Source organism: Mustelus asterias, chromosome 14 (assembly GCF_964213995.1).
Source record: "Mustelus asterias chromosome 14, sMusAst1.hap1.1, whole genome shotgun sequence".
In the NCBI taxonomy this organism is placed as follows: Eukaryota; Metazoa; Chordata; class Chondrichthyes; order Carcharhiniformes; family Triakidae; genus Mustelus; species Mustelus asterias.
In genome coordinates, this window is record NC_135814.1 from 37,987,613 (window position 1) to 38,007,005 (window position 19,393).

The 19,393-nt window shown below is 40.4% G+C and overlaps 1 protein-coding gene across 7 annotated transcripts in view; it reads left to right on the forward strand.

The window, feature by feature from the left end:
• osbpl11 (oxysterol binding protein-like 11) overlaps positions 1–17,838 on the forward strand; it is a 98,550-nt gene extending 80,712 nt beyond the window's left edge. For 4 of the 7 annotated variants that reach the window (XM_078228187.1, XM_078228188.1, XM_078228185.1 and 1 more), the window contains 3 exons: positions 1,155–1,337; positions 12,009–12,162; positions 15,721–17,838. In XM_078228187.1, the coding sequence (XP_078084313.1) occupies positions 1,155–1,337; positions 12,009–12,162; positions 15,721–15,798 (415 nt within the window). In that variant the 3' untranslated portion in view covers positions 15,799–17,838. The remainder of the gene's footprint in view (positions 1–1,154; positions 1,338–12,008; positions 12,163–15,720) is intronic. The other 3 variants (XR_013499520.1, XR_013499518.1, XR_013499519.1) reach the window with 1 other exon arrangement.
• Positions 17,839–19,393: the final 1,555 nt, after the last annotated feature.

Below are 19,393 nucleotides of genomic sequence, written 5' to 3' on the forward strand. Positions count from 1 at the left end.
TTTCTGCTCCATCTTACTCTCCCTTTCTTTTGTCATCCAAGGATCTCTCTTTGCTAGTCCTGTTTTTCCCCTGTGGGAATGTTTTTTTCCCTTCATTCATGGGGTGTGACTAGGTCAACATTTATTGTCAATCTCTAATTGTTCTTAGAAAGGTGGTGAGCTGCCTTTTTGAACTACTGCAGCCCATGTGCTTTGGGAACACCCATAGTGCTGTTATGAAGGGAGTTCCAAATTTTTGACCCAGTGATTGTGAAGGAATGACGATATAGTTCCAAGTCAGGATGATGAATGGCTGGGAGGAGGACTTTCAGGTGGTGGTGTTCCCATGCATCTGCTTCCCTTGTCCTTCTAGATGGTAGTGGTGGTAGGTTTGGAAAGTGTTCCCTATTTCTACATATGTGTATGTAAACATGTCACATTGTAATTCCAGCTTCCAATCAAACTGCTCAAAACTTACCATTCTTATTGCACTTGCTCATTTTTTGTCTTAGAGTCTCATTGTTTGACTATTACACTCATGAAGTGCCTAAGGATGTTTAAGAACGTTAAAAGGGCCAATTGGTGAAAGTTGTTGAGTTGGAGAAGTGGTTAGAGATGGATCAGTGGTTTGGGAAGGATGGGTGATTCTGGATTGGGCATTTCGAGCAAGAATAACAATAGTTTTGAAATGGCAAATGACAGTTTGAGGATAAATTAACTGTCACCAAATATGTTGCCTGCTAAGTTAGAGTGGTGAAGAGTTGGTGAGTATCTCAAAAGAGATGAGCTGCAAGAGGATGATGGGGTACAAAAGAAACTGCAAAATTGTGTGGGAATCTGGAGTGACATAATTGAAGGACTAGGATCAAAAGTGTGAAAGGAGATAAAAGCCAAGGCAAAGGCAGCCTGTCTAAATCTGGAGACTAAAATCAATGCTCGCATCCATTTGACAGAGATGAGGCTGTCTCTTTTCACAAAGAATTAGATAAAGCTACCTTTAACAGCTGAAGAAGGTGGGTGTTCAGCTGGTGTTTTGCTCTTGCTCCGAGATATTGGGATTGTTGGTATTCATAACATAAACTGAAACTGCAATTGCTTTTTAGTTTACTAAATTCTAATGATTACATTCTAACACATTTTGATGTGATGTGGAAATGTGTAATTTCTTCCTTCAGGGTGACAGCTGAAGTAAAGCACAATTCAACGAACACTGTCGTGTGCAGAGTGCAGGGTGAATGGAATGGTCTGCTTGAATTCACTTACAACAATGGAAGCAGTAAAATCGTAGATGTAACTAAACTTCCTGTCACAAAAAAGCGAGTGCGACCAACTGAGAAACAAGGCCCATTTGAATCCAGGTAAGGAAATTAATAATGCTGTGGTATTAAGCACAGTACATAGAATCATCATTTCTGGCACTACAATAATGTTGTCCAATTGTAATTACTGACTAGCCTCGTATGTAGCTACAAGGAGACAACTTCAGCCACATACAACAATTTTGTAGAAAACCCATTCACAATATAAGTTGTTTTTCTTCATGTGCATGTTTACATAACATACATCTATCACCATTCAATTTGAAACTTTGTGGTCTTTCCACTTCACAAAAAGTTTCAATTCCGAAATGAATTTTTCAGACATACTGAAACTTAATGAAGCTTCTAGATCCTGCCTAGGAGTTGCAGTTCATATTTTGACTTCATTGGAGAGATTGCTGAGAATGGACTCGTGCAAAATATGCCAGACCAGCCCCTGCTTTCCAATGTGGTTGGATAGTATTTTATTTTTGCTGTGACATGCATTGTTAGAACAACTCATTGTTCTTAGATGCGGGGCAGCAAGGTGGCACAGTGGTTAGGACTGCTGCCTCAGTGGTTAGCACTGCTGCCTCACAGCACCATGAACTTGGGTTCGATTCCTGGCTTGGGTCGCTGTCTGTGTGGAGTTTGCACATTCTCCCCGTGTCTGCATGGGTTTCCTCCAGATGCTCCGGTTTCCTCACACAGAGGAGGACGTGCTGCTTAGGTGCATTGGCCATGCTAAATTCTCCCTCAGTGTACCCAAGATGGTGCCGGAGTGTGGCGACTAGGGGATTTTCACAGTAACTTCATTGCAGTGTTAATGTAAGCCTACTTGTGACACTAATAAATAAAGTAGACCTTGCTTTTTCAATAGCCCTAGATCAGTTATTCAACAATGGTAGCTCCACACTCCATACAATGATGGTAATGTTTCCCTGGTGATGAACTCCAGTATTTTAAGTGAATGGACAAAACTGTGGCAAACGGATTTCAGTCTAGGCAAATGTGAGGTCGCCACACTGTTCCCAACAAGGATCGAACTGTGTACTTTCCAAATGGTGAAAAGCTAGAAACACTGGCTGTCCAAAGGTACTTAGGCACAGGCACATAGATGATTAAAATATCATAAACAAGTAGAGAAAATAATCAAAATTACCACTGGAATGCGGGCCGTTATATCTAAAAGGATGAATAAAGAGGGTGGATAATGGGTAGAAGTTATCCTACAGTTATATTATAGACTGGTTTAACCACACCTGGAATGCTGGAGCAGTTGTAGACACCACACCATAGGAATTATATATTGGCCTTGGAGGGAGTACCTGAATATATCTAGACTCGAATGGTTACATTATAGGGAAGGATTACACAAATTACATAAGATTTTATTCACTGAAATTTTGAAGGTTAAGAGATAATTTGATCAAAATTTTCAAGACATTGAGGGGAACGGATAAGGTATATAAAGAGAAACTATTTCTGCTGATTGTAGAGTTCAGGACTAGAGGTCATTGTGTTAAGGTCCCGGACCAGAACCCCAAGTTACATTAGGAAGCCCGACTAGACCCCAACAATTTTTTATTTTTGGCATAAATGTGAGGATAGGATATTTCTTTCCATGAATGATTCTATTCACAAAGTAGGAATCTTTTATCATGAAAAAAAACTTTCTTTAATAATACAGTTTAAATATAACTCAACAAATAAATCAGCTTAACCATTAAATAATATTTAAAAATGAAAGGAAGCAACTTTACTTTCTAGCTTATGACTGTTCCAATTCCAAATAAGCCCCATTCATGCATAGGTCAAAACCACTTTCAAATAAATACAGTTAGCAAACCCAGGAATACTTGCCAGAAAATATGTTAACAGTCTTGAAGCTTTCAGAGAAGCTTTGAGGAAAGAGAATGAATTTTCAGGAACAGCCTGCACATGCCTCTGACTTCAGCAGACTTGCAACTGCAACTCCTTAGTTTTTTTCCCTGCTACAGACCTAGCTCTGCACATTAACCACATTATCCTGTCAATCACCTTTCCAAGGAATCTTCTGTGTAAACAAAAATCCATTAGCTCGATCAAAGTAACAAATTCCAAGCTGAAATGATTAATAAACTTGCTTTTACAATCCTTGTGCTAAATGTTTTCCAGGCCATCAACTGCCTGTAGAATAAAGCTAAAATTTTAAATATTCCACAGAAACATAAAAAACAGTATATTTATCAGTTGCACTATTTTCATCACAATTGTTTAGAAGTTGGAGCCAGATCTTTCAGGAGTGTGATGAAGAAATATTTTTACAAATAACATGTTGTTGGAAAACTCTTTGGCAATTGGTGCTAGATCAGCTGTCAATAAATATGATATTGATAAATGTTTATTAACTAAAAATTAAGTAAAACTATTGTACAATGAGGCAGCTTTGAGCAATCTCATACTAAAAGATCCTTGGTGACGGGAAGGGTGGTTGAGGGGGAAGTGACTGTAATACAATTGAATTCCATGTTGAGTTTGACAGCGATGTACTCCAGTCTCAAACACAAACCTTTAACTTAGACAAAGCCCACTACATAGGTAGGAGTGGAGAGCTTGTTAAGGTCGATCAGGTAAGTAGATTAAAATGTAGAGCAGTAAATAAACAATGGGAGACATTTAAAGAATCAATTCAAAATATTCAACAGAAATACATTCTATTGAAAGCAAAATTTCAACAAGAAAGATCCAATGGTGGCTGACTCAGGAGGTTAAGCCTATTTTTAGGTTAAAAGAAGAGGTTTATAATGTTGCAAACATTAGGAAGAAACCTGTGGTTTGGGGATGTTTTAGAAACAAAATTTTGATAAAAAGGAAAAATATAGAATGAGACTGATCAAGCAAGGAATGCAAAACAGATTGCAAATGCTTTTATACGTACATAAAAAGGAGGCATAGTAGCTGAAGTAAATGTTGGTCCTCAAAAGCAGAGACATGGGAAATAAGGAAATGTTCAGAGACACTACACTTCATAGACAAAAGACACAAATTGCATACCAGAAATAGAGGGTAACTACAGGATGAATAAGAATGAGGGAGCGAAGGTAACTGATATCAGCAGGAAAAATGTATGAAAGGAATTTAAAAGCTGGAAAATCCCCAGGGCCTGATGGCCCACATCTAAGAGGTAGCTGTAGAAATAATGATGCAGTGGTTATGATTTTCCAAAATTCCCTGGATTCTAGTATGGTCTCAATGGATTAGAAGTTAACAAGTGCAACTCAACTGCTCAAGAAAGAAGAGAATTATATGCCTGTTAGCCTGACATTAGTCATAGGGAAAATACTGGAATCTTATTATCAAGGGCGTCTTAATAATGTACTTAGAAATTCCAAGTATAATTAGATACAGGCAACATTGGTTTACAAAAGGGAAATCGTATTTGACAAAGTAATTGGAGTTTGTTGAGGCTGTAACTAGGAAGGTAGTAAAGTAGATGGAAAGAATAGAAAAGCGTAATATCTTTTAAATGCATGAAACTTCTAACTGTTGATGTTCAGAGGCGCTGTGGCATATTATACAAGGAACACAGATACAGAAGGAAGACAAAAAACATGTTTGCCTTCATTGCAAGAGTGCAATCATATAGGGCTTTGGTGGAAACACAGCAAACTTGAGTATTAAGTTTTGAAAGAATGCACTTACCTTAAAGGTAGTATAATAAAGTTTCATTTGTGTGGTTCCTGGCATGAGAAGGTTGTCCTCTAATGAATGATTGAGTAAATTAGACCTATACTGTCTGTAGTTTAAAGGATTGAGAGGTGACCTGATTAAAACATACAAGATTCTAAAGGGACTTGACAGGGTAGACACAGATGGGTTGTTTCCTGTGTCAGGAAAACACAGACACGGTGCAGAGTAAGGGCTTGATCATTTCGGACTGAGAAAAGAAATCTCTTCACCCAACAGTTTGTGATTCCTTGAAATTATCTACCCCAAGGATTGTGCATGTCCCATTGTTGATCATATTCAAGATTGAGATCAATAGATTTTGATTTCTCGAGCAATCAAGGAATATGGAATGTGGACAGGAAAATGGATTTGAGGTAGAAGACCAGTCAAGGTCATATTTACAGAATTGATATGGTGCAGCATGAGGTCATTCAGCCCATCATGTCTGCACCAGCTCTCTAAATGAGCATTATGACTTAGTGCCATTCCCCTGCCTTTACCCCATACTACTGCACATTGTATCTATTCAAATAATCATCTAATGCTCTCTTGAATGCCTTGATTGAACCTGTCTCCACCACACTTCCAGGCAGTGCATAATAGATTCAAACCAATCGCTGTGTGAATACATTTTATTCTCATATCAGATTTGCTTCTTTTGAAAACCACTTTAAATCTACACCCTCTCATTCTTTTATGAGCGGGAACAGTTTCTCCCTATCTATCTATTCAGCCGCATCATGATTTCAAATTATCTCTAGCTTTTTCTCTCCAAGGAAAATAGTCCTAACCCCTCCAATCTATCTTCATAATTGAATTGAATGCAGCAGCAGCTCTGAAGGACCAAATGGTCTACTACTGCTGTTATTTCTTATGTTCTTAAAAGGTATTGAGGTATATTGAGGGCGACGCGGTGGCACAGTGGTTAGCACTGTTGCCTCGCACAGTGCCAGGGTTCCAGGTTCGATTCTGGGGTTGGGTGACTGTGGGAAGTTTGCGCATTCTCATGTCTGCATGGGTTTTGCCTGGGTGCTCCAGTTGCTTCCCACAGTTCAAAGATGTGTAGGTTAGGTGGATTGTTCTTTTAAAGTTTATTTATTAGACTCATAGTAGGCTTATATTAATACTGCAATGAAGTTACTGTGAAAATCCCCGAGTCATCACACTCCGGCGCCTGTTCGAGTACACTGAGGGAGAATTTAGCATGGCCAATGCACCTGACCAACATGTCTTTTGGACTGTGGGAGGAAACTGGAGCACTCAGAGGAAACCCACGCAGCCACAGGGAGAAAGTGCAGACTCCACACAGACAGTGACCCAGGCCAGGAATCGAACCCAGGTCCCTGGTGCTGAGAGGCAGCAGTGCTAGCCACTGCCACCGTGCCATCCCCTCATGGATTGGCCATGATAAATTGCTCCCGAGTGTCCAACGATGTGTAGGTTAGTGGATTAGCTATGGTAAATGCATGGGGTTGAAGGGATAGGGCAGAGCGGAGTGCCTGGATGAGATGCTATTTCAGTGCAGACCCAATAGGCCAAATGGCCTCTTTCAACACTGTGGGGACTCTATGGTTCTATACGGAGCAAAGACATGTAAATGTAGTTCGGATTGCAGTTCAACCATGATCTTACTGAATGATGGGACAGATTCATAGAATCCCTAGGGTTCGAATCCCTTCAAGGGACTAAGTAGTCAAGCCCTGTTCCTGTGTTCCTATATTTCCACCCATACTGCATAGCATTTCAATCAATAAAGAAACAACACAACAATTTTAAAAAATCACACGCTGCTTTTTGAACCACTTTTTGGCAACAGACATAGCTGTATTGAGAACGCATGCTTAATGACAGTATCTATAAACTAATTTGAAAAACAAATACTGATCAAAATGACTGGGCATCTCTTGAATTAAATGTTTAATGGATTTTCACCAAATGAATAAAACATTTTCTTCCCCTTACAAAGTTCCTATTGATACCAGACAAGCTGAAAATTACTGCTCATGATGTTTAGTTGTAAAATGGGAATCGAATCTGAGAAAGGGAAAGAAATGCAATTATTCACTTCCACATTATAATGCTTCAAGTAAACAACATGACATGGGGCAGTCTCTTCAGAATACATTTTCCAGTGATTTATTGCAGCTACAACTATAGATGCTGGGGGAGCTAAATAGCATGATTACCACCAACTCCTTATTCTTTCAAACTGGCCTACTTTTGTATATATCATGCCATGTTAGGATCAAAGAATCCCTACAGTGCAGAAGGAGGTCATTCGGCCCATCGAGTCTGCACCGACACCAATCCCACCCAGGCTCTATCTCAGCTTAGTTACCCTGCTAATCCCTCTAACCTTCACCATTCTCCTCAATCATCTCACCACACTTTAGTTCAGTTGTGTGGGACTGGTTCCATTATTGTCTGTGTAATCACAGCCAAAGAGTTATCTGCAATGGCTTCTCTTCCTGCTACTACTCTGTTGGCTCTGGTGTTCTCAATCTGTCTTTGGTCCCCTCCTATTCCTCATCCACATGCTACCCCTGAATGACATTATTTAATAACATTGTGCCAGTTTTCACATGTACTTTGACCACACTCAACTCCACCTCACCACTCCTCCACTATCTCTAAACTATCAGATTGCTTCTCCAGTACTAAATGAGCAGAAATTTCCTGCAATTAAATATTGGCAAAACTAAAGCCATTGTCTTTGGTTTTCACTACAAATTCTGTTCCCTAACCATTGACTCCAACCTGCTCCTTGGCAACTTACCAGACTAGCACACAGGAAGGCTAATGGAATGTTAGCCCTTATTTCAAGGGAGTTGGAGTAGGGAAGTCTTGCTGCAACTATATAAGGTACTGGTGAGACCACATCTGGAGTACTGTGAGCAGTTTTCGTCCCCTTATTTAAGGAAATATATTATTTCATTGGCGGTAGTTCAGAGAAGGTTCCCCAGAATGATCCCCACTATGGAGGGATTGTCTGATGAAGAAAGGTTAAATGGATTGGGACTCCACTCATTGGAATTTAGAAGAATGAGAGGTGATCTCATTGAATCGTATATGATTCTTAAAGAGCTTGGCAGGGTAAATGCTGAGAGGATGTTTTCCCTCTTGGGAGAGCCAAGGACCAAAGGGCATAATCTTAGAATCAAGGGGTGCCAATTTAAGACTGAGATGAGGAGGAATTTCCTCTCTGAGGGTTGAGTTTTCGGAACTCCTTGCCACAGAGAGCTGTGGAGGCAGAGTCCTTGGGGGCGATTCTCCCATCCCACTGCACTGATTTTTTTGTTTTAGCACAGCGGGTCGGGAGAATCGCGCGTCAGCCGGTTTGCAGGATTCCCACAAGCGTTCGCGCTGTGGTTGTGTCTCCCAGGCCCGGATTTCTGGCGGCGTGAAGCTGGAAATCAGCTGGGAGGCGGGGCTAGCAATTAAATAGTATTTTACATTTAGCAGGCCCAGGACTGAATTCTCTGAACCCGCCAGCAGTTTCCACTCCGCCAGAGTGTTTCACTTTAGCAGGGATGACTATATCTCCCCACTTTCGGGGAACTAGCAGCCCGAACCCCCTGCAGTGAAGGAGGGACAATCGGGGCCCCACAGGATGGCGGGTGGGTGGTGCCCCCTGGGCACCCGAGCAGTACTAGCCTGTGCCCCCTGGCTCTGCCCAAGGGGCAAAGTGCCCATGGCCAGTGAGCACCTTGACACTGTCCACCGGGAATGGGGCAGTGCCAAGGGGGAGGGGCTGGGGGCGATCGGTGAGGGTGGGGGGGGTCCCACTGCCACTCTGCATTGAGATCTATTCGGGGCTGGAATCAAGGGTTACGGGGAAAGGGCAGGAAATTGGGAATAAAGAATGCTGGATCAGCCATGATCCTAATGAATGGCAGGGCGGGCTCAAAGAGCTGAACGAGCTACTCTTGATCCTATTTCTTATGGTCTTATGGTTTGTAACCTTGGTGCCGTCGCCAAGGCTGCCTAGTTCCTCTTCTGTAACATGGCTGACTTTTGCCCTGTCTCAGCTCATCTGCAGCTGAAACCTTCACCTATCCTTTGTTATCTCTGAACTTCCAATGCACTCTTAACCAACCTCATATTCTGCACAATAAACGCTATTTAATCTAAAACTCCGCTGCCCGTATATTAAATCACACCAAGTCCTGTCCTCACTGACACACATTGGCTCCCATCAAGCAACATCTTGATTTTAAAATTCTCATCCTTGTTTTCAAATTCCTTCATTGTCATGTCCCTCCCTAACTCTCTTATCTCCAGTTCCAAAACCCTCGGGTCTTTTTGAATTCTCTGCCCAGAGGTTGGTCCTTGTTGATTATTTGCTGAACATTAGCTAATTGCCATGATTTCTACTACAGGTAGAGGGAAGAGAGTCAGAATCTGATGCTATTGGTATTTATCTGATCCACACACTAACCATTTAGCCAACTGAGTGAGCCAGCACTACCTTCCCACCACCCCAAATATCTGCACTACTCGAGCATTCCCAATTTTAATTGCTCTACCATTGGTGGCTGTGCCTTGAGCTGCTCTAAGCTTTGGAATTCCCTCCCTACACCTTTCCACCCATCCACCTCTCTGTCCTCTTTAAGATGTTACCTAGAACCTTCCCCTTTGATCAAATTTCTTCAGACCTAAGATTTCCTTACATGACTCGGTGTCTAATGTTGCTTTAATACGCTCCGGTGAGGCACCTTGGGACATTTGATCGCATTAACGGATTGATATAAATGCACATCATGTGTTTAGTTTTTTTTATCATGATATCAGTGCTGTGATTAAAAGGCAGCATTGATCTCTCCTGGGTAGATGTGTAACTGGATTTGCATTTTTTACACAAATCTGCATGCTTTTTGATTTTGAGTGCAAGGAACTGCTCTTTGTTGATTGCAAGAGCAAATCCCATGCTGTAGGTTGTAATTGAGAATTCTTTGTCCCATGATAGAAAAGGAGTCCTTGCCTGTAGCATTAAGTACAAACCTGGGGTAAAACAGCTGTATATCCAGCAGCCACGACAAGGAGATGGAATCACTTAATGCACTGACATGCTGTGTTCAAGAGAATAGGGAAAGTCCCTCTGAATTGTAGGGGAAGGAATAAAGGAATTTCTGATCTCTTATCTTAAAGGTGAGAGTGTTACCACTTAGACAATGCCAACTTGACTTGCCATTTTTTTAAAAAGGTGCAAAAATACTAGTGCGAGTTACTTTTAAGAAATGTTTTCACCCATCCTGCAGTGCCCCTCACCCCCCTCCTGCAACCTCGATTGTAGTTTGCTTATTCTTGTCCACAAAAAACAGGACAAATCCAGCCCAGCAATTGTTGTTGCCCCATCTGCCTATTTCCAATCATCAGCAAAGTAATGGAAGGAGTCGTCAGTAAACTGCTCAGTGATGCTCAATTTGAATTCCACCAGAATAGTTTGTTCCAAATCTTATTACATCCTTCCAAATGTGGACATCACCTGAATTCCAGACATGGATTAAGAAAGACTGCCCTTGTCTGCAAACCAATGTGTGACTCCAGTGGCTGGAGTCATTTCTAGCACAAAGAAGTATATTTGTGGTTATTGGAGACCTGTTGGCTTCGCCAATTCCTCCATCATGTTAAGTGGGGCTCTTTGCTGATTATTGCTCAGTGTTTATTTCCAATTGTAACTGCTGTGATAATGAAGCAGTCGATGCCCACCTGCAGCAAAACGTTTAGGTTTTCGTTGATAAGTGACCAGTAACGTTCTTGCCCTCTCTCTCTCTTCGGATACTATGACCTGAAAGGGTGTTGCCGACCATGACTTTTGTATTGGTCCATGGTTATGTTTAGCAAGGTACTGCAGTGATTTGCCATTGCCTTCTGCAGATGGGAGTGTCTCCGTCTCGGCCTTTTGGCTAAGATCAAGTGTAATGTCGGCACCCCATTGTCGGCCGCACTTGGTCGAGGTCATTAGGTTACGCTGAGGCTTCATATGTTTCATATGAAGCAATTTTTAAAAGCGGCATCTCGGCCTTTTGGCTAAGATGCAAATGAGCTCAAGTCTTGGAGGAGGATCCTCCCCCTTCTCCAATCAGCTTGGCTCATGTAGATCAGGCCCAGGACAGGGTGGTTTTGGTCTCCCGTCCTGTCTTGTCAGCCTGGATCTGAAATGTCTCAACTTGTTGAGACTCTGAATTGGATTTGATTTGATTGAATTGGAAAAGTATAAAAAAAAAGATGGGAGTCTCTCCTACTCTTACCACCTGTCATTGGCGAACGTTGGAAGGATTTATGAGTTGATGCTCAAACTGTTTGACTACATTATGAATGTGCCTTCCTTGCCATCAAGTTCTGGAGTGGGGCTTCGACTCCGAGCTTTTGGATTAGAGGCAGGGATGCTGCCCACTGTATGGCAAGCACTCCTAACATTCATGCTACTCAAGTGTAATTACCATCTCCAGCAAGAGAGAGCATATCCACCTCCCCTTGGGAGTCAATGACAAAATTGTTGAGTCCACAATCAATATCCTGGAAGCTCAGCTATATCAGTCGTATAAATTTCACGGCTACTATAGCAGGTCAGAGGCTGGGTATTCTGCAGGAGTGGCTCACCTCCTGGCTCCTTAAAACCTGTCTATCACTTAGAAGGCACAAGTTAGAGTTGTGATGTGATATCCTTTATTTCCCTATATTAGTGCAGCTCCAATAATTTTCAAGAAGTTAGATACCATTCGAGACAAAGCAGTCCATTTCTTTGGCACCCTTAACCACTGACTTAAACATCTACATCTAGTCATTTACCATCCTGACTTGGCTACATATCACCATTCCTTCATTGTTACTGATTCAGAGCTCCCTACCTAACAATAGGGGACCATCTTTTCAACAGGGACTGCAATGGTATAACAACATAACATTCAACCACCTTCTCAGGTGTAATTAGGGACAACCAATACATTCCCACATTCTGAAAGATTTAAAAAAATTTTTGTATAATGCATCCAAATGTGTAATTTGTACATTTGACAGACGCTTGTGGCAACGTGTGACTGAAGCTCTGAGGATAAGCAACATCGAGAAGGCAACTGAACATAAGAGCTTACTGGAGGAACGTCAGAGATCAGAAGCGCGACACCGTGCAGAGACAGAGACACCATGGCAAACAAAATATTTCCATCAAGAGGTAAACATTTAAATATAGATCTTTATAATTCATGGAAAAAGTATATATAAATAGTACCCTTGTAGAACTGAGGAATCTTGAATTATTTGTATGCTGTTTTGATCACTACCATTTTCAAGGTCAAAAATGAGCTCTCTCTGCTGTTTTGATAAATCTTCTGTCTCAATTTTGTTTTTTTTGGGAGTTCCACATCTGGAATTATTTCCAGAAATCTGCAACTTCTACTGAACTGCCTGATAAATCTAAATTGCCTCCAGGTTTCTCTGAGTTAATATATTTTCACAGGATTTATTTTAATTTGTGTTGCAGTTGCTTACTCTAGCCTGCTGGTGAATATCTGTTATGTGTGCTTTATTTTTCATTTCTTTTATCAGTACTGTCACCAAGGTGGTTTGGAAAATTACAGCACTGAAGTAAGCATTATGTCTGTGCTAATCCTTTCCTAAATCAGTCCAAAACTAATTCTAATGTCCTGCACTCCCTACCAGTTGTACCTTTTTATGTTTCAGATCTTCATAGAAGAGTACAGCACAGAAGATGGCCATTCAGCTATGTCTGTGCTGGCTCTTTGGTAGAGCTATCCAATTAATCCAACTCATCTGCTCTTTCCTGGTAGACCTGAATTTTTCTTTTGTCTTCCAAGTAGTTATTCAATTAGCTTATGATTGTTACTAAGTAATTTGAGGGTACATTATCCTAACTGTCCTGGCTGGAGACAATTCACACCTCTTTAACCTGTGCTTAACCCCCTCTCCACTCACATTGTCTGCACCTGTAAAGACTTGATTACCGGTTAAGACTCTCCTTCCAACCATTATCTTGTAATTGAGTTTGTGCCTATATATGCCCTGTTTGTGAACTGAACTCTTCACTCACCTGATGAAGGGGCAATGCTCCGAAAGCTTGTGTTACCAAATAAACCTGTTGGACTTTAACCTGGTGTTGTGAGACTACTTACTGTGACTACTCCAGTCCAACGCCAGCAACTCCACATCAATTAATTTGAGGGTGGCACATTGGTTAGCACTGCTGCCTCACGGCACCAGGGACCAAGTTCAATTCCTGCCTCAGGTGACTGTCTGTTCACATGGAGTTTGCACGTTTGCCCCGTGTCTGCATGGGTTTCCTTCGGGTGCTCTGATTTCCTCCCACACTCCAAAGATGTGTGAGTTAGGTTAATTGGCCATGCTAAATTGCCCCTTTGTGTCAGGGGAATTAACAGGTTAAATAAATTGGGTGATGGAGATGGGGCCTGGGTGGAATTGCTGTTGGTGCAGGCTCGATGGGCTGAATGGCCTCCTACTGCACTGTCGGGATTCTATGATTATATCATCCTTTTCAGGCAGTGAATTTCAGGTCACAGGTACTCGCTATGTAAAACAGTCACGTTTTTTCATGTTGCCCCTATTTGTTTTGCCAATCACTTTAAAGCTGTGCTTTCTGCTGACAATTTTTTTCCCTCTGGAAAAACATTTATTTGCCTTTTAAATTCTTGTTACTGCTGTTGCTCGGCAGATTCCTGACACTTAATCAAGTTAATGAAACACAATTTGCCTTTAACAAAACTGTACTGACTTTTATTTATTAAACTATGTTTTTTTTCAGTGGAAATGATTTAACTTCAATTATTTTGTCCCAAATAATTGTGTATAAAAGTTCACCTGAATTTAAGCTGGTTGACCTGTCCCTGCTAGATTTATCATCTGCTCCTCTGTTTGAACAGGGTGTAACTTTTTCAATTCACCAATACTCTAGCACTAATCCAATTTACAAGGACAGAGAAAAATTGTGGCCAGAGCCTTCGCAATTTCCATCCTTGCTTCCTCCCTCAATGGTCTAAGCTCCATTTTATTTGCATAAAATGATTTTTTTTGTCTTTAAGGACTCTTAAGTACGTCTTTTATCTATTTATACGATTCAGTATTTTAACTGCCTCCATTACTGCCATATTTACAGTATCTTCTTTTCCGGTTAAAACAAATGTAAGCTGCGCATTTCATGCTTCAGTCATGGCCTCTGACTCCACAAGAAGATCTTTTTTTTGGTTCCTACTCAGCCCCATCCTTTTTAACTACTTGAGTTTACTATTTGAGTTTACAAAAGATATTTGGGTTCCCTTTTTATGTTAGCCACTGATCTATTCTCATTGACTTTTCCCCACTTGTTCCCCTTTTTAATCTCTTCTGTACTAATATATTCAGCTTTGTTCTCTAGTGTATTATGTACCTTGCATTTGTCATTTTTTCCTTTTCTCTGTCTCACTTTTCCCTTTGTCTCACTTTATCCTTTAGTCATTTGGGCAACTATGGCTTTGAATGCCTTTTCCTTCCTCCTCACCAATCCCCCACCATGGGAATGGGAATCATCTCTTTGAAGGTCTCCCATTTTTCCGTTGCTGCTTGGTCTCCCAGTTTTTGATTACGATCCACGTGGACAAGAACCCTTTTCAACTCACTGAATTTAGCTCCACTGCAGTTAAACACATTGCCATTTGCATGTTCCTTCTGTTTTTCATAACTATTCGTCTACCTTAAAAAGTGTCTTAGATTCATTCTATGTCCAATAGCTTTTTGAGACCATAAGAAATAGGAACAGAAGTGGACCATTCAGCCTATTGAACTGAGTGTGCTATTCAGTATGATCATGGCTAAACTTCTACATCATCTTCTCTATCCCATCCTTTCTCATATGCCTTGATTTAGGGGATTTTCACAGTAACTTCATTGCAGTGTTAATGTAAGCCTACTTGTGACTAATAAACTTCAGTATAAATAAACTCCTTTAGTACCCAAAAATGTATCAGTCTCATTCTTGAACATATTAGTTGACCTCTGAGGTAGAGAATTCCAAGGACTCGCAACCCTCAAAGTCAGAAATATCTCCTCATCTCAGTTCTAAATAGCTGACCCCTTATTCTGAGAATATGGGAGGGATTTTTCGGTAGGGCAGACCCAAAACCAGAAAATCACGCCTGAGGTCAATTTACCTTTGCATGGTCCACCCTCCCCGCCTGCTACGATTCCCATGGCGGCGGGATGGGAAAATTCCCCTACATGTCCCCATTTCTAGACTGTTCAACAAAGGCAAACACCTCATAGCATCTGCCCTGTCCTCTAAGAATTTTACATTTCAGTGAGCTCACCTTGCATTCTTTTAACCTTAAGAGAATACAGGCCTATTCTGCTCAAATATCTCAACGTACTACAGCACTCTCATCCTAGGCATCAATCTAGTGAATCTTTGTTGCACCACTTCTAAGGCAAGTATATCCTTCCTTAGGTAATGAGACCAAAACTATAATCAGTCCTACATGTCAATATGCTATATAATTGCGGCAAGACTTCCTTACTCTTATACTCCAACCCCTGGCAGTAAAGGCATATGATTTGCCATCCTCTTGGCATCCTGTACCTTCAAGTGTTAACTTTGTGTACAAGGATCCCTGAAATCTCTGAAGTCCAACATTTTAGTCTCTCATTTTTTAAAAGATTCTCTCTTCATAACTTATAAACTTAAATCTGCGTGCGGCCTCAAATTTTTTTGACCCATCTTTTGCAGGGTGATGGGTGGATCTACGACAAGCCACTATGGAGATCTACAAGAGACAGCATTGAGACAACTGCACCAGCACCTTAGATTCTGTGCAACTGGACTAGAGCAACATGGCTTTAAGTAATAAGCATTCAGTACATAGCTGTGACCAATGTTGTTTAGCCATAATGACTTCCTATTAAAATGTAAAATGCAGTTAATCTCTCAGCTGCTTTTATCCAACATTGTGTGTCTGTATGATATTGTATAAGTGCTCTAAGTACCCATTGGCATGGTAACGTGAAGGGCACTTTAAAGTTACAGGAGAACAAGAGAAAGCAGTTTTTATCTTCAACTACATTTTGTATCTTATCTAAAGCCTTTTGACTTAAATTACTTTTTGGCAAGGATCTTGTATTATTTTGACACCAGTACTTGAAAGAGGTATTGCTTCAGTGATTGATGCTGCCTCAGAACAAAGATTTATTTCTAACTGGCACAGCGTAGTGCTTTTTTTTTGGCTTGTTTGTGCAGTTGACAAGAAAGGCTGAGAGACAGGTCTGTTGATTCAGCCTGTGAAACTGTTGCAAATAAAAGATGCCAGGGTGATCTTTTGGCTCAATCTATTATTTAAGCTGTTTTTTTAAAAAAAAAAAGTCTATTCGGGAGAAATTTGTCATATGAAGTTCCTTTTAAGTACATTTCTTTAAAAATTGCAGGCAATTAAGAAATAATCCCGAGAAAGGGTAAGCAAAATGAAAACAGAGTACTTGTTACATTGAGTAATGTCATTCAAACACCTTGTTTCCGAAGCGTTGTGCCTTACGCTATATCATTTTTTTTTAAAGTATAGTCTTCCAATTAGTGCACATGACATTATCTGTTGCAGCTTAATTATGACACAATTAATATTTCGTCATGAACTGAAAGTACAATGAATTTTATGAATTGAATCATTTCAAGTTTCTTGCAGAAACCGTTTAATAAGCAAACCTTTGAACTTTAAAGAAAGGATGTGATCTTAAAAGAATTACTTTCAAGGGAGCAATGTAGAAAATATGATTCTAATGATGGTGAAACCATGATGATTTGCTTCATGAGTGTAAAGGTCCCATGTGTCATGAGTGTAAAGGTCCCATGTGTCATGAGTGTAAAGGTCCCATGTGTCATGAGTGTAAAGGTCCCATGTGTCATGAGTGTAAAGGTCCCATGTGTCATGAGTGTAAAGGTCCCATGTGTCATGAGTGTAAAGGTCCCATGTGTCATGAGTGTAAAGGTCCCATGTGTCATGAGTGTAAAGGTCCCATGTGTCATGAGTGTAAAGGTGTCATGAGTGTAAAGGTGTCATGAGTGTAAAGGTCCCATGTGTCATGAGTGTAAAGGTCCCATGTGTCATGAGTGTAAAGGTCCCATGTGTCATGATTGCTATTGACACAAAGTAAACTGTGGTCTTTCACGCTGGTGAAAAAAACCTGGAACCCATCATCACTGGTGAGATCTGTTGATATTCTGTGCGTGTGTGGCTCTTGAGATGTTGCAATAAATCTGAAATGCCACAGATTACTGCTGACCATTAATTGTTATGTCACATTAATTTTTTCCCCTTGGTTAAACATTGACCTTGTGACAGTGAAAGTACCATTCATGCTTCATAGAATAAAATTTGCTGTCTATGCATTGACAGTTGAAAGATGGCTTTTTCTAATTTGTGTGGAAGACGTAGCTTACAGCGTAAGCCTAAACGTTATGTAATATTCCACGTGTTAGATAAATTGTCATTCATTTGTCTGAGATTCTGTTTGTATTTTTTTTAAAGTTTAATTGAAATTTAACAGGACGGATCTGAATTCAAAAAAACCTTCTTATGTTTTGTTACTGGGAAATTTAGGAGAAAAATGAGTATTTGACTGTGAAATTTTCCATCTGAATTATCTTAATAGTGAGACACTGAAGCAGTAAACATCATTACTCATTGTATTTAAAATCAAAATGGAAGTGTATTGATTGTCACACAACATTTTGATGATGCTGCAGTCCTGTATATTTTGCAATCATGTACAATGCACTGAAGGAAACTCAAAATGACACTCCTGTAGTAGTAGCAAGTGTGAAAAGATTGAATTAAATATACTGCAAAATGGTCAATTTTACGATCTTTTCTTTTAAAGTTTTCCTATTTGCACCTCACAATTGTCAGTGGAAATACAGAATGTGTTCTGTAAAACTGAACTTTACAACTGTTAATGTATACTAGTTATAACCAAGTAATTTAGGCAAGTCTCAAGTCATTATAAATGTGTTGAATATAGTTGATTACAGCTGTGCTTTGGAAGGAAACCTTTTCTTTAAGTTATAAGTATGGAAAATCCCGTAGTGTCACAAATGTTTGGGATTTTGTGCTGGTTATTCTTTTCGGTTAAGGATCATTGGCCAATCCTGAAGCAGTCATCACATCCTTTATGGGATCAATCTTTGCTGCTCTAATTAAACAATAGGATAATATGAGAATCTTAAGGGAACCCTTGTTTCATATACTGACTGTCTAAATATCAATGTGAATTCTCTGTACAGAAGGTGTGTTGAAAAACATTACATTGAGGCAAGGCACAACTTCAAATAATTGGTTTGTTTTTGCGTAAAATCCATGAAATGAACAGTAAGAACAATCAATATCTTACATTTTATGTTTGAACAAACCTCTTGGTAAATCGAATGGGATGGCATCTGGTATCACAAGTATTGCATGCAGCTCTTTACTGAATTTGTCCTCAAATGCTTGATTTGTGCTGAAATGCCTGAGATTGTACATCATCATCTCAGCCTTCCTCTGAATTCTATAGACTCTGAAAGAGTTCCAATGGATTGGAGGGTAGCTAATGTAACCTCGCTTTTTAAAAAAGGAGGGAGAGAGAAAATAGGGAATTGTAGACCGGTTAGCCTGACATTGATGGTGGGGAAAATGCTGGAGTCAATTATTAAGGATGTAATAACTGAGCATTTGGAAAGTGGCAGGATTGGTCCAAGTCAGCATCGATTCACTAACGAGAAATTGTGCTTGACTAATCTTCTGGAATTTTTTGAGGATGTGACCTGTAGAGTGGACAAGGGTGAACCAGTGGATGTTGTGTATCTGGACTTTCAAAAGGTTTTTGATAAGTTCCCACACAGATTAGTGAGCAAAATTAAAGTTCATAGTATTAAGGGTAATATATTGACGTGGATAGAGAACTGGTTGGCAGATAGGAAGTAGAGAGTGGGAATAAATGGGTCCTTTTCAGCGTGGCAGGCAGTGACTAGTGGGGTACCGCAGGGTCCAGTGCTGGGACCCCAGCTGTTCACAATATATGTTAATGATTTGGACGAAGGAATTGAATGCAATGTCTCCAAATTTGCAGATGACACTAAGCTGGGTGGCAGTGTGAGGAGGATGCCAAGAGGCTGCAGGATGACTTGGACAGGCTGACTAAGTGGCAAATACTTGGCAAATGCAATATAATGTAAATAAATTGGTGGCAAAAACAGGAAAGAAGATTATTATCTGAATGGTGGCAGTTTAGGAAAAGGGAAAGTGCAACGTGACAGTCGCTGAAGGTTGGCATGCAGGTACAGCAGGCAGTGAGGAAAGCTAATGGCATGCTGGCCTTCATAGTAAGAGGTTTTGAATCTCGGAGTAGGGATGTCTTGCTGCAGTTGTACAGGA